Source organism: Pleurodeles waltl, chromosome 5 (genome assembly GCF_031143425.1).
Source record: "Pleurodeles waltl isolate 20211129_DDA chromosome 5, aPleWal1.hap1.20221129, whole genome shotgun sequence".
Classification (NCBI taxonomy): Eukaryota; Metazoa; Chordata; class Amphibia; order Caudata; family Salamandridae; genus Pleurodeles; species Pleurodeles waltl.
Window position 1 is genome coordinate 1,333,879,847 of NC_090444.1, and position 27,839 is coordinate 1,333,907,685.

At 45.2% G+C, this 27,839-nt stretch overlaps 1 protein-coding gene across 1 annotated transcript in view; it reads left to right on the forward strand.

Moving 5' to 3' along the window:
* The window catches only part of CEP162 (centrosomal protein 162), a 697,428-nt gene that overhangs the window by 392,059 nt on the left and 277,530 nt on the right, over positions 1 to 27,839 (forward strand). Inside the window, exon 17 of the mRNA XM_069235591.1 lies at positions 24,373 to 24,485. Coding sequence (XP_069091692.1) covers positions 24,373 to 24,485 — 113 coding nt within the window. The remainder of the gene's footprint in view (positions 1 to 24,372; positions 24,486 to 27,839) is intronic.

Below are 27,839 nucleotides of genomic sequence, written 5' to 3' on the forward strand. Positions count from 1 at the left end.
TATAGCAGATGCTCAAGGGCCAATCTAAGATCTCATCGATAAGTGTAGCAGCATAAAAGAAGTGTGCGTGAGTCATAGGAATTCTAAAATAAATGTACTAAGGAAGAATACGGGGCAGCAGGTAGCGTACTGCACAAGTAACAACTGTCCTGTGTGTGGTGGGGGGGAACAACCCTGTACAATGCAGAAAATGTCTTGAGAAGAGTATCTGTGAAGAACAGTAATTAATGTGGGCAGTTTTTCTTCTTATATGCTTTTAGTGTGGAGGAATAAACATGCAGTGTAGGTTGAGTAGTCAGGACTTTGAAGGCAAATTTTGGTGTACAAGTATAATGATATTAAGTGGAAGACACTTTAGTTGTGGCAGTGCTAAATAATGCCATACATTGAAATTATTTGGTGTAATATCTGTGTTACAGCTGCAAAAAAGGTTGATACAGCTGACTTTCATCAGTCAGTGACTGAAGCTAGTAGTAGTGCATGATTCAGGGGCTATCAGTATTGATCAAGAAGGGAAACAGATGCCTGTGTGGTCCATCCAGACCATAAGAGAAGTGTTCGGTTTGGAGATCAAGTATATATCAAGCCTGATTGATGTGGGTGGGGGGAGTCTTCGGGCTGAAGGCTAACAGTGGCTCAGGGATCAAACTGCACTTTCAAAGCAAGTAAGTTTGAGTTGTTCATCCATGTTTTTCATCTATAAGTTAAAATCACTGAAGATAACTAAATAAGAGCCAAGGATGGCCAAAGTGGGGAGAAAGAGACTGTGTTTGAATGGGACTAAAACTCATGCCTGGCTGTAAGAAACAATGTATCAAGAAGGAAATGTGACTAGTACTCCTCTGCCATTTTGTTGGAGTCATCTACATGAAAAACGATACAGTTGGGATGAACAGCATATGCTATGTTATGCTGGGATAAATTGAAAATCCATGTTTCTTTATTAAAAAGAACTAAATAGTGACACAAGAATTAAATGTGAACATTTTGTTTTATTTGGATAAAGATTTTTCATTTTAGAGTACACAGATTATCTATGCAGATTAGGGGGTACTGGCCTGCAGAGGCAGAAGACACAAAAGAGGTGAGGTTGTAGAAGGCCAGCTTCTAATACAGATATTAAACTTACTCGAGCCAAGGGGTTAACCCTTTCACTGCTAGGCCTTCCCCCCCACCCCAAGTTCTAAGTTTTCTTTGGCTATTTGGGGTAGTTTGCGCTAAGGCCTCGATAACTTTACATCCACATGATGTGTCCTTTTTTCCCAACATCCTGGGGAATCTAAAGATACCCAGGGTTTGTAGATTCCCCTAGGGGGGGGACCAAGGGCCCCATGTGCCAACACATGTTCCCATAAACACAGAATGGGCAAAACTGTTATACATCTGGCCCTTAGAAATTAGCCAAAATATACAAAAAAATGTTTTTTTGGGGCAGGGGGGAATGGGAAAAAAGTGCTGTAAAAGAAAGTGTGTGTTTTTTTTCTTTCCTTCAGGCGGCATCAAGGAAAGGTTTGCAGTGCTAAAATCACCATCTTCCCAGCTGTCAGGAACAGGCAGTCTTAATTCAGAAAACCATTTTTTACCATAGTTTTGGCATTTTACTGGGAGTTTTCTTATTTTTGTGCTTTCAACCTCCTCCAGTTTGTGGTGGAAAGAGGTGTGAAACACATAGTGAATCCCAGAAAGCTATACATTTCTGCAAACTAGACACACTTTTGAATTTAGCATGGGGTCATTTGTGTGGACCCTTCAAGGTTTTCTTTAAAAAAAGTGTTGAAATAAAAAATAAAAAAATTATTAGGAAAAAAATAGGCATTTCTGACAACCTTTTCATTTGTAACTTCTCATCACAATGTCCAATTTACAAAATCACTATACCATTACATCTGCTAGACCCTTCTGGCTGCGGGGATATATAGGGTTTGTGTATTTTCCAAGAATTTAAGGCACCCAGAGCAAATAACTGAGCTGCACCTTGCAGTGGTTTTTCATTGTGTACAGAGTATGGAGCAACTCATATGGTAAAATCTAAATAGTGAAAAATAGGTATCCAGCAAACCTATATGTTTCTGGAATGGGCACAAGATATGGAGTTTAGAAGCAGTGGCCATTTGCACGTCTCTGAATTTGTGGGTATCCATACTAGCATTTGAGGGTATTTCTCAAAATGTCTTCTTTCTTACACACTGGCTTATATTTGGAAGGCACAAATGCAAAGAAGTACAATTCATAATAACACTTGTTCTACTATTTTGTGTTTCCCTAACTCTCCTGATAATAATGGCACCTCACGTGTGAGGGTAGGCCTAGTGCCCGCGACAGGAGATGGCCTAAAACACAACATGGACACATCACATTTTTCCTCTGATGGCTGACCCTTTTTTTGTAATGTGCCTAGCTTTGGATTTTGGGCCCTAGCTAAGCCGACACCTAGGGAAACCTAGCAAATCTCTACATTTTTAAAAACTAGACAGCTAGGGGGTTCTAGGATGGGGTGACTTGTGTCTTATCAGGTTGTTTTACCCCGAATCCCTTGCAAACCTCAAACTGTGACTGAAAAAACACATCTTCCTCACATTTCTATGATGTAAAGTTCTGAAATCTGCAGGGAGCCACAACCTTCCTTCCACCCAGCATTCCCCTAAGTTTTCTGATAAAAATGGCACTTCACTATAGTGTCCGCGACAGGAAACAGCCCAAAACGCAACATAGATACATCAAATTCTTCCACTCAAAACTGACCTGTTTTTTTTTACAAAGTGGGTAGTTGTGTTTTTTTGTGACCTAGCTCCACCAGCATCTAGGGACACCTGACACCTGGCGAACCTGTACATTTTTTAAAACTAGACACCTAGGGGAATCCAGGGTGGGGTAATTTGTGTGGATCCCATGAGTTTTTTTAATTTTTTTACCCACAATGCCTTGCAAACCTTAAACTTTGCCTGAAATCATGCATTTTCCTTACATTTTGGTGATGCAAACTTCAGAGAATCCGCAGGAATCCACAACATTCCTACCACCTAGTATTTCCCCACTAGTGCCAATAAAAATGCTGTACCACTTGTGTGGCTAGGCTAGTGTCTGTGACAGGAATGGATCAAACCAAGGACAATGGGAGGCCTTGCGTGGGCACTCTTATCACTGGCACTAGGCACAACCACACAAGCGGTGCAGCATTTTTATCCACACAAGTGGGGAAATGCTGGGTGGTAGGAATTTTGTGGATTCCAGAAGTTTCCATCACAGAAATGTGAGGAAAATTTGCGTATTTAGTCAACATTTGAGGTTTGCGGGCATTGTGGATAAGAAAATGGTGTGGGATGCATGCAAAGCAAATCACCCTGGACTTCTCCAGTTATCTACTTTTCAGAACTGTCTGGATCTGGTAGGTCTTTCTAGGTGGCGTCCCTACCCAAAGCCCAAAAAGTGCAGCTGTTTACCACTGCAAGTAGGATAAAACTGTGAGTTAGCCAAACTCTCCTGGCCCATTTGTAGAAACAACACCCAAAATAATCGGATGTCCTCTTGCTTGCCATTAGGATGAGATGCTTTTCTCTGCAAGGGAGCAGAAGGACTGTTGAAGCTTTAGGGGTGAGGGTGGGGCCTGATGTTAGTCTGGGAAAGATGCACCACATTATTTTATTGAAAATATACATTGCTGCCATGCAGTGGGATTTCTGCCCCCTGACCCCCATTTGGGAAGATCAGGGTTAATTACCCCATCTGCCGGGGGGGGGGGGGGGAGAGAAGAGGGGCATGGGGTGAAAGACTGTGTCCCTATTTTTATTCGGGTGGGGGAACTGGCCATGCCCATGCAGGACAGCCCCCACCCCTACAATTAAAAAATAAATCCCTGGTATCTAGTGGGCTTTCTGCCTGGGGGGTGTTAGTAGATAGGGTGGGGGCATGCCTATGCTGGGCCTCCCCCACCCCACCAATTAAAATAGTAATCCCTGGTGTGTAATTGGCTTTCTGCCCCCCTGGGGTGCATAAAGACTGTGTACCTGTTTTTAGTGAGGTAGGGACATGGCGGTGCCCATACTGGGCAGCCCTCACCCTACAATAAAAAAACAAAAAGTAATCCCTAGTGTCTAGTGGGCTTTCTGCCCCCAGGGGGCAGAAAGACTGTCTATAGTAACATTTTCAGGGGGAGGACAAGCCCTTGTCCAAGGGGCTGCTCCCCCTCTCCGTGGTGTCTTATGGGTGGATCACTGCTTGGGAAGGAAGTCACTAGGAAATGGGACCAATTAAAGGGGGTGGTTCTTTTCTTTCCAGCGATACCTCTCCCTTATGCATCGGTGCTCAGGCGGGCTGAAACTAGGCCTGGGCAGAGTTTGCGGAGTCCTGCTACACGGAACTCTGTGAAGTGCCCAAAAAAATTCTGCTGTGATATGCAGAGTTCCGTGAGCGGCAGGGTTTGGGTAAGTTGCGCTGATTTTTAGTGCCAGGAGTTTCTCCCGCACTGTAAAATCAGCGCACTGTAAAATTCCTGGGAGAGCCAGAGGGCGCTAACTTCTTTCTGCCAGTCGAGTAGGTTTTCTACTCCAGCTTCCTCAACGTTCAGAAATCTCGCTTGCGCTCGCCAAACTTAGCGATTTCTCTCGCTCGCGCTCTCCAACTTAATGTTGGCGAGCACAAGTGAGAATAAAAACTCTGCTCCACGCGGAGTGGGGAAAGCTCTACGAACTTCGCCGCCAGAGCAGAATTATTTGCCCACCCCTAGCTGAAACAGCCCCTCAAGAGCCAATTGGCTCACTTCACTTTCTTTTTCATTGAAATTAAGTCAACACACCGCGTGTGCTGATCGTCATTTGAAAGAGAAAACTAAATTCACCTCAGGAGCAGGGGAAGCTCTTCCACAGCTCCTGAGGTTAATTTTAGTTGCAGGTAATAATGCTGGTGCCCACACCAGAGGGATTTCCTGCCTCATGTGTGAGGGCGGCTCCGCACCAAACAGTTTAAGGCCCAGCAGCGTGTTGGGGGAATAGGCGATCATTGAGTAAGACATCAAGCCATCGGTCTAAGCCGCGCTTTGGGCTCTGGACACATCCTGACCTCGAATAGGTGTCAGTGTGCTTCCTTTGGTGTCCTACTGGTGCCCCTGATGCATGCCATCGGGTCACCTTCATGGTGCAGATATGTTTTGAAATGAAAACATATGTGCGGGGTGGATAATACAAAAATCAAACCAGAGCCAGATGCTCAGCTCCCATAAAAATAACTACTTCTGATTAGTTTATATTGAGAAAGTAAAAAAAAAAAAAAAGCTAAAATAAAAGGTAAACTGAAAGAAAAGAAAAGTAATTAAAATAATGAAAGTGCAAGTAAACTAACACAACAAATTAAAATAAGATCACAGGCAGTACAAGCAAAATAAACTGCTATGTAACAATTATAAATAATTAGTGATGTTAATCACCATTGTTACTTTTTATTCCTAGTCCTACACCGTCTTTGTAATGAGGTTTTCTCTAGGCATCTGACTGGATCTGGAAATGTTTCATGAGCAATACCCCCGCCCACTGGTAGGTGACATTGTTCGGCTCCATGTGGCATTGTCAGCTCTGGAAGTGATGCGTGCGGTTCATATATAGGTGCCACTTCTGCGTCCTACACACTTCTTTCCTTTGCCTGCCAATCAGCACAGACCCGGCCTGCATTTGCTAAACAAGTTAAATGTGGAGGGGAGGTCATTTATTTCTTATCTGTGTTCCAGTCTGCTCCTTCAATCCTGGAATTGTTTGCACAGTTGATATATTTTTCTCAATGTTCCTGCAGAAATAATTGATGCAACACATGTACCTTACACCATGTATGACGTTTGCCTGTTTGTTTTATTTGTCCTCTTGCTCCTGCTCCCATAGTTTCCTAGAAATGCTGTGCTCAAGAAGTCTCCACTTTGTCCTTCTTAATTTTCTTTTGTTAATGTTATTTTATTGGTTCTTGTATAGCACATCAATTCACTCCCTCAGGAGTGTCCCAGCGCTAATGCTACAGTCCCAAAGGATATGGATTGCTAGAGCTATTTAAAAAAAGGTTTTCAGCATTTTCTTAAAAATCACAAAATGCTGACGAGTGGATTTGAAATAATAACCTGTTCCAATGGTAAGGAGCCAGATATTAGAAAGAACGGCTCCCATTCTGAGTAATACCAATGCGCTAGGGAGTTACTAGCGCCTATTCTGAAGACCTCAAATTCCTGCTCTATAGTAGAACGAGAGCCTTGACTGCAGGTGTGCCGATACAAAACTCTGTGAGTATGGCAAAGGAGTTTAAACAGGCTGCTCTTTCTGATAGGAAGGCTATTTACATCGGTACAGAGGGAGAGCCAGGGGAAGATTACAGACCAGACAGGTTGCTGCATTCTAAACCACCTGTAGTATTGACAAGAGGGCCTCATTTACAGCTTCCAAGAGTGTGTTTCCATAGTCTAAGCGACTCGTTATGAGAACCAGGATTACAGTTTTCCCCGAAGTAAGAGGAAGCCACAAGAACAGTCTCCTCAGCAGTCAAAAGATGCCAAAGCAGCAACAACAGGTACAATTAACTTTTTCCACTGTAGGGGGCTTGTCATCCACCAGAACGTCCAGATTGTTTACCGCTTTCTTGGGGCGAGGAGCAGTACCAAGCTCACCAAGTCACCAGTACTCAGACAAAAGCTCCTGCGCCTTAACCTACAGTAAAATGTCCGTCTTCCCTCCATTCAGCTGTAAACAGCTCTGTAGTAAACACCAACCTACTTCATCCAGTCTTTAAGAAAGGAACATTTTTATCACTCCTTTCTTGCTTAAGGTTAGGTCACTGACTGTTTTTGTTGGCGGACCCTTCTTTGCCGAAGCTGTCAAGACACAGTCAATGTTAGGAATTGTTTCCTTGCTAGTGATTCTTCTATCTTCCATTGTCTCAACACAGTATATCTGATGCTGTTATAGCTTACATACTCCATAAATGCAGTGCTTCATTATTTGGTCTTTAAATCTCCTGTGCAGTGCTAAAGAACTTCACTTGCAGTTTTTTTTCTTCTGAAAACCACATCTTTACCCCTGTGCTTGCCCCATAAAAGTTTATAACAGTAAGCCCAACTCGATTTCAATAGGAACACCATGTTAATATTTTTTGTCTCCAAAACATCCTATTCTTAAAATAAATCTAAACGCTCCTAAATTCTCTGGTTCCTTAATTATTCCTAAAGCCTCACATTAGATTTTAGAAAATTATTTCAGTCAGCCATGCCAGATATGTTTATTGTTCTAAATCACACTTTACTGAGTGCTCTGGAAATGAATGTCCCTTTGCTGGTAAGTCGTGCTCTACTTCAGTCACGGTGAACGAGTGACCATCATTGAGCAGCAGCTACATCTTCGGCAGTAAATTACACTCGGGTCAACACAGAAGCTAGGTTTTCATCTCTCTGCCTAAGAAAATAGTTATAAACAGTAAAGAAGACCATTGCAAGCAACAACAACAAAAAAATTATAGCTCCTAAGATTAACCCCATGGGTGCTATTGACGTGACCAAAGCAGGCCTTTGCTAGAGACTGCCCTAGCCCCCTCCCACTCATCTCCTTAGCCTATGTATTGAACATTTCAGAGGAGTAGGAGTAGACAAGCGGGTCAACATTAAGGAGTGCCATGAAAAGATAAACAAAAAAAGCAGACTGGGGCACTGGCGGCCTTTAGGATAAAGTGTTTAAAAAGACTCTTCTTTGTACCTAAGTAGTAGGGAGACTGCTGCAGAGAGCTCAAGTGATTCTCTGCAGGTCAGCACCCTGGGTCTGGGCCCAGCTTGCCCATGTAAAAGGCCGGCCATGGGCGTGAGCTCCCTGTCAAAAGCACACTCGCCCGTGCTGTGGATGGGGAGATAATGTCAAGCCTCTAGAGACAGGGAATTTCTTTGGTGCTGTCACCAGATAATTCCATTTTTATTTCCAAGTCGAACACAAGTGTTTTTTTTTCTTTGTAATGATATCAATTGCTGATATCATTATAAAGAAAGTAAAACTAATATGAGCCCTTTTACTCATTTCACTTACAATTACGTCAATGCTCTAAGGCATAGCTCAGACACACAAGCACCAGTTTTAAAGGGGAAAGTTATTGTTGAGAAAGGGAGAATTTCCCCTTTCTAAAGATAACTCTTCCTAGTGGATCCCTGCTTGAGCTTCACCCTCGGAGTGCAGTCCCTGAGATCTACTCCACCAGACACCATGGGCAATTGGGGTAGAAGCCCCCCCTCTCATACACACAATCAGTATTCATGCATCCCTAATGCCAAATGGGGGTGTTTACCTATGTCTGCCTCCCCCAGGGGGGCAGAAAAACAACTAGACCTCAGGGAATTCAAATTGAAACAAAAAAGGTGGGGAAGCCCACTCGGACATTGGCCCATGCCCCCACCCCAAAAGGGGTAAGTACAGTCTTTCTGTTTCTCCTGCGAGATAAATTGGATGGTTTGTCCCCAGTCTGCCCATGACAGGGTAGAAAGGCCAGTAGACAACAGGGTGTTCTTTTAAAGAAAGGGGTAGGCTAGGGCTGTATGGGCCACCCTAACTTCGGACTATGCTCCTACCCCAAAAATGGCAATACAGTCTTTCTGTCCCCCAGGAGGCAGATTTCGGCTCTGCCAACTCCCCCCTCCCCACACCCAGGGGCTAGATAAGCCCACTAGAACCAGGAATTTTACACTGCCACCAAAAAGGGGATGAGTGCAGCTTGTCTGGCATCAGACCATAGCCCCCCACCTTAAAAGGGTGGGGGCAGATAAGAGTTTGACCTGAATTGGGTTTTGTCTACAATCTGTCCCCCCCTAAATTGCACCCCCTAGGGACAGCAGGTGGCCTACCTGGCATCAAGCTATGCCTTTAACCCTGTAGCGTCAAACCAGCATTTCAGCCCCCTCACTCTCCTTTGAGAGGCATGTTGGGGGTTTTGCCTCCAATCTGAGCCCCACCCAAATCTGTGAGAGGGGTCAGAAAGCCCACTAGACACCAGGAATTGGGGGCAGCCACCTAGGCATCAGGCCATACCTCTGACCCAGAAGGGGAAGTAGAATCTTTCTCCTCCTCTGGAGGTCAGATAGAAGATTTGCCCCCAAACACGGGTTTGCTGGAAACACGCAGAGCTCAACGCCCTCTTAAAGAAACCTACAGCAGACCCCACCGAACTCAAAAACTTCCGGCCAATCTCTCTCCTGCCGTTCCCCGCCAAAGTGATTGAGAAAATCGTCAACGCCCAACTCACCACCGCCCTGGAAGCCAACGACTCCCTTGACCCCACACAGTTCGGCTTCAGAGCTAACCACAGCACCGAAACCGCCCTCATCGCAGCCACGGATGACATCAGATCCTTGACCGACAAGGGAGAAACCGTGGCCCTCATACTCCTGGACCTCTCTGCGGCCTTCGACACTGTCTGCCACCATACCCTAATACGCCGCCTCAGCAACGCCGGCATCAGAGGCAAGGCCCTGGAATGGATCATCTCCTTCCTCTCCGGAAGAACCCAGAGAGTCCGCCTCCCCCCCTTCAGATCTACAGCCACGGAGATCATCTGCGGCGTACCCCAAGGATCCTCCCTCAGCCCCACTCTCTTCAACGTCTACATGACCCCCCTAGCGAACATCGCACGCAAACACGGACTCGACCTCATATCCTATGCTGACGACACCCAGCTCATCTTATCCCTCACCAACAACCCCACCTCAGCAAGGACCAGACTACACGACGGTATGAAGGAAGTAGCAAACTGGATGACACACAGCCGGCTGAAACTGAACACAGAGAAAACGGAGGTCCTCATCCTCGGCCCTACTCCCACCGCCTGGGACGACTCCTGGTGGCCTCCCACCCTAGGCAGCACTCCCCAGCCCACCAACCACGCACGCAACCTCGGCTTCATCCTGGACTCATCCCTCTCCATGACCAGACAGGTCAACTCAGTGACCTCAGCATGCTTCAACACCCTCCGCATGCTCCGCAAGATCTTCCGCTGGATCCCCATCGACACCAGGAAGACCGTCACCCACGCCCTCGTCACCAGCCGCTTGGACTACGGGAACACTCTGTACGCCGGCATCACCATCAAGCTGCAGAAGAAACTTCAACGGATCCAGAACGCGGCCGCACGACTCATCCTGGACATACCCCGCCACCACCACATCTCCGGACACCTGAAGAAACTCCACTGGCTCCCAGTCAACAAGAGGATCACCTTCAGACTCCTCACCCACGCACACAAAGCATTGCACAACCTCGGACCCAAACTCATCAACAACCGCGTCTCCTTCTACACTCCTCCGCGCACGCTACGCTCGACCGGACAAGCCCTGGCAGCCGTCCCCCGCATCCGCAAAGCCACCGATGGAGGAAGATCCTTCTCTTTCATGGCAGCAAAGAACCGGAACTCTCTGCCCAGCCACCTTCGCGCCATACCTGATCACCTCTCCTTCAGAAGGCAGCTCAAGACCTGGCTCTTTGAGCACTGACCCCCCCCCCCCCCCCCCCCCCAGCGCCTTGAGACCCTTAATGGGTGAGTAGCGCGCTTTATAAATGCGAATGATTGATTGATTGATTGAATTGTTGGGTGTGTTGTCTCCAATATGTTCCCAGGGGATGGAATGCCTACTAAGCACCAGGAGGGCAGATGGGGTTTGCAGCCAGTTTGCCTCAGGGCCCAGAAAGGCACCAGGGGAAAAATAGACATGAAAAAAGGAGTGGGGCCAGCCCACCCAGGCATCGGGCTGTACCGCCACCCCAAAACGGGTGCAACATTCTTTCTGCCCCGCCGCCTTTGAGGGGAGGTCAGAAAGCTCCCTAGGAAAAAAAGAGATCCTGCTACGAAAAAGGGGGGGGGGGGGGGGGACTAGCCCACTGAGGCATCAGTCCTTGTGAATACCCCAGAACAGCCACAGTGGGGTGGCTTGTGGGTGTGTATCTCCATTCTGCCACTAGGGGCACAATCTCACTAGACTCCAGGGACAAAATTGCCAAAAAGAAAGAAGGGGTGGGGCACATCCGACAGGCATGGTACCATGTCCCATCCCTGAACAGGCACAACAGACTTTATGACTCCCTGGGGACAAATTGATGGATGATGCTGCCACACAAAACAGGTGCAACAGGTTTTCTGCCTCCCCTCGTGTAGTAGGAATTTTGTGGATCTGCTCAAATTCTGGAACGTTTCCTCCTAGAAATATGAAGAAAATGAATGCTATTTGCCAAACTTTTTGGTTTGCAGGGCATTGTGGGTAACAAAACGATGTTGGATACACATAACACACACCATAGTAGACTCCCCCAGGTGTCTTGTTTTAAAAAATATTTAGGTTTGGTAAGTTCCTTTGGCTGGCCACTGAGCCCAGGTCTAAAATCCACAGCTACCTAAATTGCAAAAAGACAGTCGGATTTGAGTGGAAAAATTTTATCTGTCCATTTTGCGGCCTTTACTGTTACAGGCGCTGGGCCCATATGGGGTAATGTGTGAATGCTGGGTGGTAGGAATTTTGCTGATATACACATCTTTCAAGACTTCCCCTCACAGAATTGGGAGGAAAATGCATATATTTGGCCAAGGTTTGAGGTTTGCAAGGACTTCATGCTACAAAATCATTGTGAGGTACATGGAAGTCACACTTTCTGGGACTGTTGTGGGTGTCAAATTTTGAGAAATATCTGTGTTTTGTTTATTTCCCTGGATGGTGGCTGAGCCAGGGCCTAAAATCTCCACTTACCTACATCGCTAACCCCAGTCGTTTTTTTTTCAGATTTTTGTTGATATCTCTACATTGTGTTTTGGAGTGTTTTGTGCCACAAGTGCTTGTCCCATTCACACAAGTTGGGTACCATTTGTATTGGTAGAAGTGTGAGAACTTTGGGTGGTAGGAATTTTGTGGATATCTACAGCTTCCAGAACTTTCTGTCACAGAATGTAAGAAAAATGGGTGTTTCTTTGCCAAAGTTTGAGGTTTGTCAGATCTTCTTGGTAAAAAATAAAATAATATTAGATGCTCACGAGTCGTACTTTGTGGGACTACTAGTCTGGACTCCCTGGGATGTCTAGTTTCCAGAAAAGTCTGGGTTTGGTAGGTGTAGGAAAGTGCCACTGTTGGCATGGTTACCCCCCCCTTTTTGCCTAGTGTTGATGCCAACTTTAATTTGAAAGTATGCTGGGATCCTGCTAGCCATGCCCGACACCAGTGTTCTTTGCCAAAATCTGTACCTTTGTTTTCACAATTGGCCCACCCCTGGCACACAGATAAGTCCCTTGTAAAACGCACCATAGTACCAAGGGCCCTGTGGCCTGGGAAGGTCCCTAAGGGCTGCAGCATATATTATGCCACCCAGTGGGACCCCTCACCAAGCACATGTATACTGCCTTTGCAGCTTGTGTGTGCTAGTGGGGAGAAAAAGGCAAAGTCGACATGGCACCTCTCTCAGGGTGCCATGCCCACAAACAACTGTCTGTGGCATAGGTAAGACACTAAGGCTGAGGGCATAGCTGCATGAACAGTATGCCCCTACAGTGTCTAAGTACATTCTTAGACATTGTAAGTGTAGCCATATTGAGTATATAGTCTGGGAGTTTGTCAATACATAATGGCTTCACTGAATACTGGGAAGTTTGATATCAAACTTCTCAGCACAGTAAACGCCCACTGATGCCAGTGTGGGATTTATTGAAGAATGCACCCAGAGGGCAGCCTTGAGATGCCCCCTGTATGTTAGCCAAACTGCTAGTGCAGGACTGACCGGTCTGTGCCAGCCTGCCACTGTCAGACAAGTTTCTGACCACTTGGGGTGAGAGCCTTTGTTCTGTCTGTGGCCAGAAACAAACCTGTCCTGGGTGGAGGTGCTTCACACTTCCCCCCTACAGGAACTGTAACACCTGGCGGTGAGCCTCAAAGGCTCAAGCCTCGGATTAGAGTGCCAGTAATCTGCGAGGTGACAGAGTGTCAATGACCTCAACAGTGTTAACAGTTTTCACTGGATTGTTACAAGTGGGGGGTTGGACCTACTCTAGTATTTTCCTGCGGACTGTAATTATTCACGGATCACAATTTGGTGAGTGGACTCAACGCAGCACTTTTTACATCCTTGGTTAAAGTTCCTAGGTATAAGTTATGAGCATAATAAGCACTCCACTTTACTTCCGTGTGGGTGCCAGCAGAGATCATTGATGAAAATCGCTGGATAACAAGATAAAAGGAGTGCTCAAACAACAGGAGGCAACTTTTTGTCAAGCAATTAGTGAGCTTCAAACATAAAAAAAAAAAAAAACACATCTCGCTTTTCTTGGTACAAGAAAAAAGGTAGCATACTTTTCACAAAACTAAATAGGAAAGAGAATGAGTTCAATTAAACTACTAAGCTAACAGGTGCATAGCTCTTTTTGAATGTCTGAGATAGTTTGCACTTAAACTGTAACACCTTTTTTCCACAAATGTATACATGCCAAATTTTCATACTTTTTACCCAAAATCCGCAAGAGTCTAAAAGTGTACCCAGGCTTTGGAATGTCTCCTAGTTGGGAACTGGGAAAATAGTCAAAATATACCTAAATGTTAGTTTTAGGAAAAATGGAGAAAACACTGCTGGGCCAGAGAGCACACAATTTGTTTTCTAAAAATGGCATCTATGAAAGGTTTGCAATGCTAGGATCACCATATGCCCAGCTTCAGGACAAGCAGAGTTGTATACAAATACCTCAGTGTTTGCATTTTTTCAAAGAGGTAGTCAATTTTTTCCTCATTTTTGTGTTTTCAAACTACTTGCAGTTTGAGGTGAAAACAGGTTTGAAACCCATGGATGATCTTGGATAGCTATACATACCTGAAAAGTGGACATAATTCTATATCAGCAAATGGTCTCTTGAGTCGATACATCAAGGTTTTGCCAAAGAAACTAATAGTTGAAATAATCAAATAATGAAAATAGGTAGGAAAAAATAGCCATTGGTAACAACATTTTAAAATCAGTAAATTTTTGAAAGGATGGTCGATTACCTAAACCAATGTATTGTTACTTCAGACAGACCCTTCTGGTTACAGGGATATGCAGGGTTGTTTGTTTCTCCAAAAACATGTGATATGCAGCACCAAATAATGAGCTGCAGTTATAATGATTTTTCATTTTGCACGACCATACACCAATTCACATGGTAAAAGTATAATGAGTAATAAAAAATGGGTATGAAGGAAACCTATATATCGCTGAAATTTGCACAAGATACTGAGTTCTAGAACAGTGATAATTTTTACATTTCTGAATTTGGGGTTAGCCAAAATGCCCCTTTTCCTGTACATTAGCTTACATTTGGAAGCAAAAATGCAGAGAAATCCAATTGTTATTTACACATTTTTCTACAAGTCTACATTCCAAAGCATCTCCTGATAAAATTGATAGCCCACTTGTGTAGATGGACCTAGGGTCGCGACACAGAACACCAAAAAAAACGACAGAGAGATATCACATTTCATCCAGAAAAATCTATGTTTTCTTTTAACAATGTGGGTCGCTATGGCATTTGGGCCCTAGCCAAGCCCAGACCCTCCCTTGCCGAGAAACCTACTGTAGGAAGCTGGCTCTGTATATACTATATCAAAATGTGATGTAGTGTGCACAGTGTATAGGTGTTCCCCAGAGGCTTAACAGAGGCTAAAGTAGATAATACTAATGCTCTTGTTTGTGGTACTGTAGTCGAGCAGTTAGGCTTATCAGAGGGTAGTGCAAAGCATTTGTTGTTGTAGTCAATAGAAGAAGCACACAGTCAAGGACTTAACTTGAGACCAATGGTTTTTATATAGCAAAAATATATTTCTTTATTTTTAGAACCACAAGATTCAAGTTGCAGGTAAGTACTTCAATAGTTTCGTATTTCACACATGTATCAATAGCACTTTGTTTCAAATCGATAAGTTATACAGTTTTTGAAATATTGGCAATTATCTGCTTTAAAAGTTGACAGTACAATTTTCATAAACAGTACCTGGGGGGAAGAAAAGTTAGATTGATTTGCAGGTAAGTACAACACTTACAGTTCCAATCTCTGGGAGTTAGGAAGTCCACAGGTTGGAGATCAAGTTAACCCCAAACACCCACCACCAGCAACACGGGGCTGGCCGGGTGCAGAGGTCAAAGTGTAGGCAAAATTAACGTGGGCTCCTTTGGAGAGTGGGGATCCTATGGAGATCTGCAGGCAGGTAAGCATCCACATCTTTAGAGGGCAGACCTGGGTGGTTTAGAGGAGCACTGGGGGAGCCACAAGTAGGCACTAAACATACACCCTCAACGGCGCTGGGGGGCTGGGTGCAGTTTCAAACAAGGTGTTGGGTCTCCAGTGATTCTCTACAAGGGGATCCTGGGGATCACTCAAAGGCTGCAGGCGAGGTCCTGGAGGTCGGCTTTGGCAAACCACCGTCTGGACAGTGAGGAGGGCTGCTTGCTGAACGTTGCTGTGCTGGAGGTTGGTTTCTCCAAGGCTGGGCGGCTGTGGCTGCAGTGTGTCTTTAGGCGTTGGATACCTTTGTCCGGAGATTTAGCAGTCAGGGAGGTCCTCAGGAATCCCTCTGCAGGCGTCGTCATGGAGGGGTGGAGAGGTCAACCCAGGGTGGGCACTTGGTGAGAATCGCCTGGGGGTCCTCTATAGCTGGGTGGGCCACCTGGACACAGACCGTGGGCGTCGGGTGCAGGGTGGTCAGGACTCATGCATTCAGAGGCTGGAGTCCTTGGTTGTTGGTTCTACTGTGGACAGGGCCGCTGTCCACAGGAGTTCTTGGTCCTTTTGGGTGCAGGGCAGTCCTCTGGAGCTTGGCAGAGGTTGCTGGTCCTGCTGGATGCGTTGCTGTTCTTGTGCAGGTTCTTTGAAGTAGGATACAGGCCGGTAGAGAATCAGTTGTCATCTTCCTTCTTCTCTGCATGGAATTTCAGGTATGCAGTCCTTCATTTTCTTGTCAGATCGCCAGGAATCTGGTGAGCTGGGTTCAGGGAGGCCCTTAAATTCTATATTTAGGGAAGTTAACCCGCTTACACCGCTCATAATAGTGGTGAGTAAGGCTGTAAGCATTTGCCACTCGCCATAAATGAGCTCCCAGATATGACTAGAGGTCTACCTTGGAGGGAAAATAAGTGCCTTATGAAACAAGCCAAAAATACCAATTATGTACAACTTCAAGACTACACAAACATCTCAAGCTGTTTCAAGTTTGTGAAAGAACTGCCTGAAGTTCAATGAGAAACACACAGTCAACAAAATAATCATTTACCCCTCAAAGGAAGGCTTAAACCAGTGCATATATACATTAGAACAATTTATTTTTTGTTTCCCTTATACAACATGAATAATTATTGGGTGCACCCTTCCTTTTTTTGGCACATGGTTTGTTGTATTACATATGAACAACATTAACATATGCCACTATACCACAGAATTGTGGGGAAAAAAACTCAATACTAGAAACACTTACACAAAAACAAAATAAATATGTCACAAATATTAAATCATTGAAAAATAATTATTATATTATTCAGTTAATGCACTTTCATCGTATCAAAAAGATAAGACAAATCACTCTCTCTATTATCTATCTGATCATGAGAATTGTTTCCCATATAACATTTCAGCAGTGAAATGCACTAATAATATTCATTACATGTACATCATAATTGCACCTATAATGTTCATAGCATGTACATCATACATTGATTATAGTTGCCAAAATGTATCCATCCGCAAGACGTAGCTGAAGTAGCCATCCATTGCAGTTGCCAACATGTGTTTTGCATAATATCTGCTTCTTCAGGGCAAGATCCATTCAAAAACAGACCAACATAACTGTCTTTACTCATAAAGTAATTACTTCACAATCCGTAATCCAAGTTTGGCTGAACTTGCTTTGGAGGTCTGTGCTCATGGGACCCGTTTTGTCCTCCCTTCCAGAGGGCCGCTCTCAGTGCACCACCTTTTTGCAACGCACTGTCAGTGTTCCTCCTAATGGCTTCTTTGCCTTCACGCTTGCATCCATGATACAGCACAGAAGCAGAGGCAAAGAGATTCTCTCATTTGCATGGGGCCACACCCCCATGCAAATAAGGGTACTCCCCCTCACGATAGCAGTGACACACATGTGCGCCAGGAATATCAATATTACATAAAGGGCCACACAAATGTCTGCAGCCCCTTTTGTAATACCAAAAGGCCCTAGTTGCGCATAAAGCAGATGGACATGCCAATTGCACTACCAGGGCATTTTGTGTAATACAGCCCCAGATATGATACTTCCCTCTGACATACAACCGGTAATGTCTCTAACACCATCCTCTAGTAAATTGATAACCGTAGTGTTCAACCTTTTGCATCTCCTTCCTGTACATGGATGAAACATATTATCATATTATACCTATTGTTAGAAAATGAAAAGAAGTTATTATGGAACATACTTGGTACTGATCACAACAGGAGGAAAGAAGTGCTTTGAATGTTTATCTTCTCTGGTTCAGATGTTAAGCACTTAATGCTTTCCCAACATTACCTCTTGTGCAAAAAGGTTATGTAGAAACATTCTATACTACTTCAAGGTCAGGCATGAATGCCCTTTATTGGGCAGATCTGACTCTGTGCTATTAGTTTCTGTGATCCATCAGATGTCTTGGAGCCAACAATCAAGCACTAGAATTTGGGCATCTTAATTTTTGTGCAGATGGCAAGCACGTGCTTCCAGCAAGCGGCCCATCACAAAACTACACAATAGTATTAAGGGGATTCTATAAATGGTACATTGTCTTGAGTGTGAACTAGTTTAACTGATAGAAACTTCGAGCTGCCGATTCCTTACCTTTGAATTTCCCAGGCGTCAGACTGGATCTAGAAACTTTAGCGTGAGCAGTACCCAAGCGCGCCATTGGGTGTTTTTGTTTGGTTCCATGTGGCGTTGTTGGCACTGGAAGTGGTCGCAGTCACCTATACATGTACGAGCATAAACAGAAAATGGTAGTATTGGTAAAACAACAGCACTTCCTGCGTGTGTCCAATGAGTAATACAAATGGTGTCTCCTAGGTGTGGTGCTATATGGTTGAATGCCTTACTACCGCAAGGCAAAATAATTGTGTATTATAGAAAATACACAATGTACACAAATCCAGCTATGACCACAGCACTCCGATACAAGTACATATATCTAGAAAGTTGCTTGTCAAGGTACAACCTATGCTCGCGGACATCAGTTATTTTCTTTCCATGCCAGTTAGCGATGATCTGGAGAAGAGCGACCCCTCTGCCTCTCTTTGACAGATTTTTCAACGTTGTGTTGTATATTTTTTTTCTTTTGTCGAGAATGTTGTTTACAAAGGTAAGGTTTAAGCCATGTGGTGCCTGTCACCACGCCATGTCAGCTGCAACCCGCACTGTCTGTGCTTTTGGTGCCTCGCATGCGACCACGTCTCAAAGTCGTGCTCGGACCGCCAGGCCATGATGCTGAAAGTTTTGAGGGAGCGGCCCCAAAAACTGCTTGCTGCCCAGCAGTCGCTGACATGTAGCACAACTCATAGTAGGTCTCGTCTCGATCGGGAAGAAGGTCGCAGGACCGCTCCAGGAACCCCAAGTCCTCTGTCACACTCAAATTTCTCAGGTCACTCGGGAAAGAGCCACAAGAAAAAGAAGTCTAAACAAACTTCGACTTCACCTCGTCTGTCAGCTGATGAGATGAGTGAGGAACATCGGCATTCCAGGCACGGTTCTGCACGGCTGTTGGCAGGTCCAACTCTCCGCCTCCCCCTGTATCCGGTAGCCAGAGTGACCCCTGCTCAAATCAATGAGTTTAATGGGGCGGTGCAATGTGTATTCGAGAGGGTCAACCCATCTGGAGCTCCTTTGGGCCCTGCGGGGTCGGAGGAGACCCCATCAGGTATGAATTGATGGCTACGGCCTCTAATTCGATGAGGTCTCACAGACCCGATCTCTGATCCGCCACAACCTTCTCTTGTGCTGATGCTTCCAGCGCCGCCGGCCTCATTCTTACCCCCGTCGACTTGGAGTTGGGCCGGCATAGATCAACACTGATTCTGGTGCTGAAAGGTGGGCCCTAGGTCGTTGCCTGAGCGTTTTGTGGAGCAGCCAGGCATGAGAGAAGAGTGGGTGGGGTCCCTGGACCCTTTAGAATACCAGTTAGAGACCCCAACTTCATTGGGCTGGTATGAGGAGCTAGGAGATGCCAGTGGACTCAGCACCTCTCCAGATACTGGCTTGCACTCTTCACCTACTGTAGCTACGGAGGAGCATCTTAGGCAATGGCGGTGAAGAGGGCAGCGTAGGTCCTTGACCTCGAACTTCCCTTGGTAGCGGTCAAGACTAAACTCTTGACCGAAGGGCTTTAGCCTGGATCTTTCTCATCCGAACCCCTATTGCCCTTTGATGAAGCACTGACCGATGTCTGCTGGGAACAGGACGACTGCCTGCCACCATCACCCTGCTCCGGGCAATCTTAGTTCCCTCACCCAACACCCCATCCCTGAGAGCTGTGCAGTCCAAGCCTCAACTTCCCATGGTGCATTTCCTGCTGCTCCCCTGTACAGGGAATCCAGGAAACAGGATACTGTTTGCTTCCAAAGAGGAAATGTTTTCTTCCACCTGCCTAGCATTACTGTTGGTGAACACTGCATGCCTGTTGGGCCGTTATTCCTATACCTTGTGGGATACGGTTGTGCAAGTGTTGCCACAGGTCCCGGTGGAGGCCTGGACCGTCTTCTCCCAAGCAATGAAAGATGGGAGGGACGCAGCGAAGTTCACCCTTAGGCATGGTCTGGTTATGACTGACTCGCTGGGCAAAGCAGTTCCATCAACGGTGGCCTTACGGCTCCATGCCTGGCTGAGAACATCTGGCTTTTCGGGGGTTGTCAGGGCCATCCTCAAGGACATGCCCTTCGACGGTACTCATCTCTTCGTAAAGAAGGAAGGCTCGGCGCTGGAATGCTTCAAGGACTCGTGGTCTGCGGCCAAGTCCTTGAGCCTGTCAGTGACACCTTGCCCTCAGTCTGCCTTTAACACCTTTTGTGGCTATGGATGGGGCGTGCCCCCGAGCCAACCCTGCACCAGCCACCATCCTGTGCAAGCTTCCCAAGTTGTCCAAGGACATGGACGTAGTGCCTTCCAACCCCGTGAGTCTGGTAGCCAGAAGTCATCTGCCACCAACCCCTGGTAGCTGCAGATGCAGCCTCTAAGCCCTCCTAGTTTGGTTCTGCAGGAAGATGGTTGCCCAGTTGGAGGGAGAATCCAACATTGCCTTCTCCACTTGCAGTCCATAACATCAGACAAATGGGTTTTGGAGGTCATTCAGAGGGGCTACTTCTTCCTTTTCCAATCTTTCCCTCCCCCATACTGCCATCGCAAGAACAGCTGACGGAGCATCATCTGACCTAGCTCCGAGAGGAAGTTACAGCTCTTCTGGCCAAGAGGGCTATAGAAAGGGTTCCGATATCAGAAGTAGGCACTGGTTGTTATTCTCTATACTTTCTGATACCCAAAGGACAAGGGTCTTCATCCTATTCTAGACCTCCAAACCGTCAATCTCTTCCTCAAAAAGGACAAATTCAAGATACTCACTTTGGCTCAGGTCTTGAGTGCCCTAGACTAAGGGGACTGACTGGCTGGTAGGATTGGACTTGCAGGATGCTTATTTTCACATCCCCAGTCTGCCTGCCAACAGGTGTTACCTGCAGTTCAAGGTAGGCCATGGGCACTGTACTGTGCTTTGGCCTTACCAGTGCCCCTCGGGTGTTCACCAAGGTGATTGCGGTGGTCGCAGCTCATCTGCGCAGGTTAGAGGTTTCAGTCTTCCCCTGCCCTGACGACTGGCTGCTGAAGGCGGCCTCGCACTAGACTGTCTACCACCTTCAGATTACAGCAAACCTCCTGCATCCACCGGGGTTCACTATAAATGTGCCAAAGTCGCACCTGACTCCTTCTCAGACGCTCCCTTTCATTGGAGCTGTTCTGGACACAGTGCAGTTTTGAGCTTATCCTCCAGAGCAGTGAGTCCAGGATTTTCAGGTTATGATAATGATATTTCACTCTCTATCCTGGAATTCGATGAGAATGATTCTGAGGCTCCTGGGCCTCATGGCATCCTGCATCCTGCTGGTGAATCATGCTAGATGGCATATACTGGCTCTGCAGTGGGACCTAAAGCTCCAGTGGGCGCAACATCAGGGGAACCTCTCCAGCATGGTTCAGATCTCAAAGGGAACTGCATAGGACCTGCAGTGGTGGCTTACAAATCGCGACTGGGTCAAAGGCAAACTCCTGTCCTTTCCCCAGCCAGATCTAACAGTAGTGACAAAGGCATCATTCCTGGGATTGGACGGCCATCTGGAAGAGGTGGAGATCAAAGGTGGAGATCTGGTGGAATCCCAACTCCATATCAACTTACTAGAGCTCTGTGCGATTTGGCTAGCATTGAAAGCATTTCTTCTTTCTGTCAAGGGGAAGTTAGTGCAGGTGTTCACGGACAACATTATAACCGTGTGGTACTGCAACAAGCACTGGACACTTTGTCAAGAGGCCCTGCATCTCTGGACATGGCTGGAACAACAGGGCTTAACCCTGGTGTTTCAACACCTTGCAGCTTCTCTTAATGCCAGGGCGGACATACTCAGCTTTCGTTGCCTAGCAGATCACAAATAGTGTCTCCATTCAGAGGTGGCGCAAGGATTCTTTGAGCAGTGGAGAAAGCCTTTGTTAAATCTGTTTGTTTCCAAAGAGAATGCGCAATGTCAGCAGTTTCGCATATTAACGTTTCCAAGACAGCTATCGCTTGGAGACGCTTTTCATCTCAAGTGGAGTTCAGGCCTCCTGGACGCCTTTTCCCCTATACTACTTCTGCCCAGAGTTCTCATGAAGTTAAGGAACGACCAGGCCCAAGTTATTCTTGTGGCTTCAGTCAGGCTGCCCCTTTGGGAGGATCTTCTGTCACAGCAGCAGGGGAGGGTCCTCTACCCGAACTTGTCATCTCTCCACCTCCTTGCGTAGAGATTGAGCAGCGAAAGTTGATAGCTTTTGACCTTCCTCCCAAAGACTGTAACATTATCTTGGAGGGCAGTCATCTCTCCACCAAAATGGCATATGCCTGCAGTTGACAAAAAAATTTAAAATATTGTACAGGAAAGTCTATCGAACCTCGTTCCGCTTCTCTTTCTGATATTCTTCTCATTATTTTTACCCTTGCCAGCAGGACTGTGCTCTGGGCACGTTTAAGGGTAATCTCTCTGCTCTGTCCACCTTCCTGCAGCTGCCTGACCAACTGTCTTTCTTTAAGTCCCCTATTGTAAATAGGTTTCTGAAAGGGCTTATACATGTGTTTTCCCCCTTCATCGTGCCTCAGTGGGACCTGAACCTGGTCCTCACATACCTCGTGTCCTCCCTTTAAGCCACTACACAGTTGTCCCCTCCAGCTGCTTACCATTAAGACAGCCTTCTTAGTGGCGATAACATCTGGCTGAAGGGTGAGTGAGCTGCAGGCTTTATCATTCAAGCCTCCCTACCTTACTGTGTTCCCAGACAAGGTGGGGCTTCTCATCTGGGCCTCTTTCCTCCCGAATGTAGTGACCTCATTCCATTTGGGACAGTCTGTCATCCTGCCCAGAAGAAGAGGAGCGACTCCAACATCTGGACCCAAAAAGAGAGTTGTCGCTCTACCTTGAGTGTACAAGAGTCCCGAGTGGATGACCAACTTTTCGTAGGCTATGCAGGAGCTAAAAAAGGTCGAGCAGTGCAGAAACGAACCATGCCGCACTGGGTTGTTATCTTTTTCAAGATCTGCTATGCCCTGGCTAGAAAGCAGCGTCCTGAGGGCTTAAGGGCTCATTCCACCAGAAGAAAAGCTTTGATCACTGCATTAACTTGTGGAGTACTTGATCTGGACCTCTGCCAGGCAGCAACGTGGACGTTCCTACACATGTTTGCCAAACACTACTGCCTGGACAGTCAGGTACGCAGAGGCAAGCATTTCACCTGTTCCGTCCTGCAGGACTTTTTAGTCTAGTTAAATTTGTCCGCAGCCCACCGCCTGGATAGTATGGCTTGGGTATCTATTCAGTGGTAAGGAATTTGGAGCTAGAAGTTTCTATCAGATGGACAAGTTACTTACCTTCAGTAATGCATTATCTGGTAGAGAATATATCTAGATGCAGATTTCTTACACCCACCCATGCCTCCCCCCTTTGTGGACAGATTTCTAGGGATTATCCCTTTCAGGGCATTAGTTCGGACACACATTCATCAGTTCCCTCCATGGCTCTGCGCTCCTGGTGTGGAAAGTCATGAAAAGTAACTGACGTCTGCATGCCTAGGTGGCACCTATAGAGGTGACCACAACGTCTCATCCGGTGCCAACAATGCTGACTACACCACGTGGAACGGAACAAAGCCACCTGACGCCGCACTGGGATACTGCTCACGCAAAAGTTTCCGGATCCAACCTGACGCCTGGGAAATTCAAAGGTAAGGAATCTGCATTGCCATTGGGATGCAAAACAAATCTGCCTTATTTGCCCATTCTGCTGTTTATCCTAGGGGATGACTGCCTGGGCAGTGGTCTCTAACTACTCACTCATTAAAGATAGCATAACATGGTTAGAAAATCTTGATGACATTGTGCTTGTGATGGTGAAGGCCCTGCTCTCCTCTGAACATATGCCTACTTTCTCCCATCTTAGCTGGCTATGGACCAGATCTGTGATTACCTTTCCGTAGGTGTGAAAAGAGTAGCAATGAGCGGTTTGCTCCACAGGTTACTACATACTTAACCATAACCCATCCTTCTAGGGCTACTAAGTATGCGTGTCATAGTGTGCAGGCTTGTACTACGGAGGCAAAGCATGTAACCCCTTAGTTTCTATTTCAAGGTGTTTCCACTTGATCCCCGATATTATTTAGAGATGTTCTCAATGGAAGCTGTAAGCGTACTTGGTTTATCACTATTTCGTTAAATGCTGTTTTGATATCCTTATTTACAAAACATGCTACACGATTAGTTGTGAAAATGTTGAAAATGTGTACGAGTTGATGCTATTTGCAAGTGACTTGTAGGATACTCACAAAGTGCCCAGCTCACAAAACTCTTTTTGCATGAGCAAACGTGTCCTATTCCTGGAAATTCAGGAAAAAGTCACACCTTAACTAGGAATACGATACAACTACTAAAATGAGTTTCATGGATCCCAAAGGGATCAGTGTATTTCTGTCATAGAGTACTTTTGATGTTTCCTGATTGATTTGTAGAAGTAATAAATCAATGTTTTTAATACTAGGAAAATCAACTATCGTTGTTATTCTTCAGACAATGTACTTTTTACTAAGTCCATTAACAAAACATTTTTGTCTTGAAGGAAAATGAAAAATTATATCGCCAGGTAAAAGAATTGCAGAGTCAGAACAAGATGAATGAAGAAAGAATGTTTCATGAAAATCAAATTCTTTTGGCTGAATTGGCAAGCATGAAGTGAGTTATTGCAGCATTTAGTAAAACTATCCTGCACGTGATAGCCTTGCTGAAAAATGTATCATTCTCGTTATACACCCATTATCTTTTGTAAAACCGGAATATTGTGCTTCTGTGTTACCCACATTTTAGCACATACCACAGTCTCGTTGAGCTAATGAAACGCAGAACTAAAAATCAAGCTTCGTTTAGGGCAGCAGTGTATGAGGCACTCCTTGAGAAAATCAGTTCCTTTTGTAAGTGTGTCACCGTCCTGTACATGACCTGTCGCATCAGCAAACATATGTGGCAAGATAGAGGCCACACCTGGCCAGGGTCTAAGATCCTTCCCCTTCATGCCAGAGAACTCATTCTTCTAGGTCGTTTCATTTTCCTAGGGAGACAGAGGTGGCGGGTTCAAACAAGGCCCTCGAAAGCACAGCAGAACAGTTAGTGACAACTATTGAGGGCAGATTATTGTCGAAACAGGTGTTTCACAGGACGTTAATTGAGATTCTGAACCGCAACTTCATATTTCTCTTCAAACTATTTCTAAAGCTGAGTTTATGGAGAACAAAATGAAAGAGGCAAACTGTGACTGTTAATATTTACCAATGCTAAAGGCATAAAATGGTAGCAAAAGACTAACTGGAGATTTGGTAATAGATAATGGAGTTGTCTCTTGCGTCGGAAACATTCAAAGCATCCCATCCTCCCAGAACAGGTCCTGAGGGAGCAGCGAGTGTGGAAGGTACAGTCTTGGCCGCCCGTGAAAATGCTGATACCAAAGGTAGGGCAATAAATGCACAACCCAAAATTAATCAACCTCAGTTAAATGGACACAAGATCTTGATAATTGGTGATTTCAAACAAGCATCTTAGACCACTGTTTCCATTTATAGCAGAAAGTAGCTGTATCCGTCTTAGGTTGCAACGCTAAGTTTCACATGTCTGTGCGTGAGTAGCACACCCAGTCCAGGTGTTTTTCATTGCATTCTGGAATGTGTAGTACTGTACTGTTGATTTTTTCTTTTTTTTTTAAACTGCAAGTCCCAGAATGTATAGAAAAAACTCTCAGCTCTGGGTTACTCATGTGTTAGCCTGGGAAACTTGTGGGCCCTGATGACTCACTCTGTGACTAATGCACAAAGCAAAGTCTTACGCAGCTCAGTCATGTTTTTTTCCAGAGTCACAAAAAAAGGGCAATTAAGGTTGAGCATCTGTTCCTTGGCGAGTGTTTTTTGTCCTCAATTGCTCATTTGATATGCCGGTTACAAGTGTTTTGGAAAGGAACACTGGTGAGCAATTTCAGTGTTAAGCGTTATGAAGAATGAGCTGTACTACTGATTCATAATCCCTAGAGGTTAGCGTCCTCCTTATCTGCCACCCCACATCATTAACGTGCTTCTGAGTGGGAGTACCCAGTAACTAAATTCCCAAGGCCTATTTTTCCCTCAGGCTAACCCTAAATCAAGCTGGCACCCCAAGTTCGTTCTTACAAAGGAAGAAGGGCATAAGCAGTTTGCAAACTACATTATAGGTTTTAAAAACATTTATGTCTCACATCTGTCCTACTGAAAATATAATAAAAAATGAAGAAAAAAATAAATTCTGAATTAATATCCCTTGCAAACCCTAAAAAAAGATAGCTAGGCTCCTTGATTTAATTGAGCAAATGTCAACACAGAATAGTTTAGGTCAAGATGTTTGTTAATACTACTCGACTTCTGCTTTTAGTTGTATGAAGACTATCACTCTATTTAGCCTATTTGGTGGCGTTTCCAATTTGAAATTGATGTCCACGGGGCATTGTCCTAGAGATCTCTTTGTTAAAGAGACTTGGAAAAAAGAGATAGAACTTCATGAATCTGGTGACTGAAGGACTACTGTTGTTAAACCATAGCATTAGCGTGGCAGTGAACATTTCATACTTAATGGCCCATGAATTGTCATGCGTTGATTTTCATAACTGTGACTAACAAGCCTTGATCACGATACGTAACTCTGTCAAACCTGCTTTCTCTCAGTAAGGGACAAATACTGGTCCCAGAACCTATGTCACTAGGTTTATCAGCATGCTACAATGAGTTTTAACACTCTACATATTCTTTATGACCATAGGGAAATTGGCTAAAGCCAGAGCTGTAACAACAAATAAATCTAACGGAACCTAATAAAAAGGTTCTAAATTGGGTGTAATGAATGGAACTTGCATCTAATTTCTTATTTTCCACATCAGATCCTTCCATACCTTCTATTATTACCGCTTTCGGGCCTTAGATATGATTCAGTGAGAGTCAGCTTGGCTGTGAGTTCACATTACAAAGAGCAGAAAATCAGCCTGCCCTCTGATCCAACAGAATTATAAAGGAATTCCTGAAAGGATCATTCAGAGTTTTCCAACCTATGGAATATTCACCAGTTCCTTTGCAACTCAGTATTGTACTTTCTCAGCTTATGAAAGCCATTTTGAGCCAATACACAAGGCATATGTAAAAATTATTTATTGGAAACTGGCTCTTCTGTTGGCTTTAGCCTCTGCAAGATGAGTAGATGGAATTACACCTGCAGATTCCACACCTGTAGAATAATCCCAGGTGTCCGACTAGATCTGGAAACTTCAAAGCTCTCATGTTGCTGGGAGGGCGTGCCAGCTTTGTATCGATTTCGAAAGCAGAGTCAGAGCCATATAGCACCCATTCTGGCTCACTGACATCACTTTCTTTTTTTCCGCACCTTCGATGGAGATCTAGCGCTCGCTTTCTCTCTGGAGGAAATAATTATTTCCTCTCATAACATTTTTTTGTGTAGTGTCATGTCACCCTCAGTACGTTTGGGCTTTAAGCCCGTAGGGACTTTGAGGGACAGATGTTCATCACTGGCCCACATTCCATTTGTTTGTGGGGTTTGGCATCGGATCACAGTTCTCACTCCTGTTGCTCATAGCTCAGCATGCATCCTAAGGCCATCAAAGAGCACAAAGCCAAGCTGTTCATGACCCATGCCCATGATTGTTGCTAATCCGTTTCTTTCTTAGCTGCCGGATATCAGCATTTATTCTGTTTATGGTATGCATAATATAAGAAAGATATATAAAAAAGTGTAAATTTAGTTCTCCACACATTGTATCTTTCATAAATTCACAACGTGTGTGCTACCTTCGTCCTCAAATTTGGGCTCAACTTGCAAATACCTTTCACACGTGCTGAGAAATCGGAGGTATGGTAGCTATTGGGGTAGTGGTGATCTATGAGCGTCTTCTGGAACTTTGGTACTTGTAGGAAGCTGGCTCTGTATATACTATACGAAAATGAGATATAGTGTGCACAGAGTCCAGAGGTTCCCAAAGAGGCTTTGCAGAGGCAATAATAGATA